At 44.0% G+C, this 1,156-nt stretch overlaps 1 protein-coding gene across 1 annotated transcript; it reads left to right on the top strand.

Moving 5' to 3' along the window:
• The first annotated feature begins 379 nt into the window (after positions 1–379).
• LOC106746437 (putative uncharacterized protein FLJ37770) lies at positions 380–679 on the top strand. Its single transcript, XM_014623042.1, has one exon. The coding sequence runs from the start codon at positions 380–382 to the stop codon at positions 677–679; it is 300 nt and encodes a 99-aa protein (XP_014478528.1).
• The last annotated feature ends 477 nt before the right edge of the window (positions 680–1,156 follow it).

Genomic DNA, 1,156 nt, shown 5'->3' with positions numbered 1-1,156 from the left:
TAAAAATTGCATTGCCCGACGATGTTCGGCAATCTTTGGTAACCTCTAAGTAATGCTTTATCCTGTAAATATACGAGGGCAAGGTGAAAAGTTCTCGGCCTGACCCAGAAATGGCATTCCAATCGGTGAAAGTTTACGTTTTCCTGCCTGCGCGCACATATCATTAGTTCGTATGACAAGCTTCAACTTGTTCGCTCAAGTAGTTTGTGTAAACGAGTCTTTGCAGTACACGTCTTGCGCGTGTTTTGTTATAATGGATAAATTTGAATATCGTGCTGTCATAAAATTCTTCGTTTTGGATGGGTTAACCCCTAAGGAAATTTATCCGAAGTTGACAAAAGTTTACGGGAACTCTGCTCCTTCAATCTCAACCGTTAAAATGTGGGCAGCTGAATTTAAACGTGGTCGCACGTCGCTCGAAGATGACTCACGTGAAGGACGGCCAAAAACTGCAACCACACTGGAAACTATCGAAAAAGTGCACTATATCGTGTTGGACGATAGGCGAGTAAAGGTGTGTGAGATAGCTGAGGCCGTGGGCATATCGGAAGAAATGATGCGAAATATCTTGCAAGAAGAATTAGGTATGCGAAAACTCTGCGCAAGATGGGTGCCGTATTTGCTGAATGCGGATCAAAAGCAAATGCGCAAACGACATTCGCAGGAGTGTTTGGATTGATACAAAAGGGTTCCGACCGATTTTGTGCGGCGATTTGTCACCATGGATGAGATATGGGCCCACCACTACACGCCAGAAAACAAACAGTAGTCGAAGCAATAGGTGGAAGCCGGTGGTTCAGCGCCAAAGAAAGCGAAGTCGATCGCATCTGCCGGAAAGGTCATGGCCAGTGTGTTTTGGAATGTCAAAGGGATCCTGTTAATTGATTACCTTGAAAAAGGCAGAACAATTACAAACAAATATTACTCTAACCTTCTTGACCAGCTGGATATCAAAATTCGCGAGAAGAGGCCTGGCTTGAAGAAAAAAAAAATCATCTTTCACCAAGGGACAACGCACTTGCACACAAAAGTGTGTTGGCAATGGGAAAACTGGAGTTGAGGTACGATTTGCTGGGTCATTTCCCCTATTCTACTGATTTGGCACCTTCGGACTTCCATCTCTTCCCAAACCTGAAGAAATTTGTTTCTGGAAAGC

The sequence above is a fragment of the Dinoponera quadriceps genome, unplaced genomic scaffold (assembly GCF_001313825.1).
Source record: "Dinoponera quadriceps isolate SergipeBrazil2010 unplaced genomic scaffold, ASM131382v1 scaffold1968, whole genome shotgun sequence".
Classification (NCBI taxonomy): Eukaryota; Metazoa; Arthropoda; class Insecta; order Hymenoptera; family Formicidae; genus Dinoponera; species Dinoponera quadriceps.
This window is presented reverse-complemented; position numbering and strand designations above follow the sequence as displayed.

Bases quoted from the DNA above. Each gene is read 5' to 3' on its own strand.
- LOC106746437 (XM_014623042.1), top strand. From the start codon at position 380: ATGTGGGCAGCTGAATTTAAACGTGGTCGCACGTCGCTCGAAGATGAC.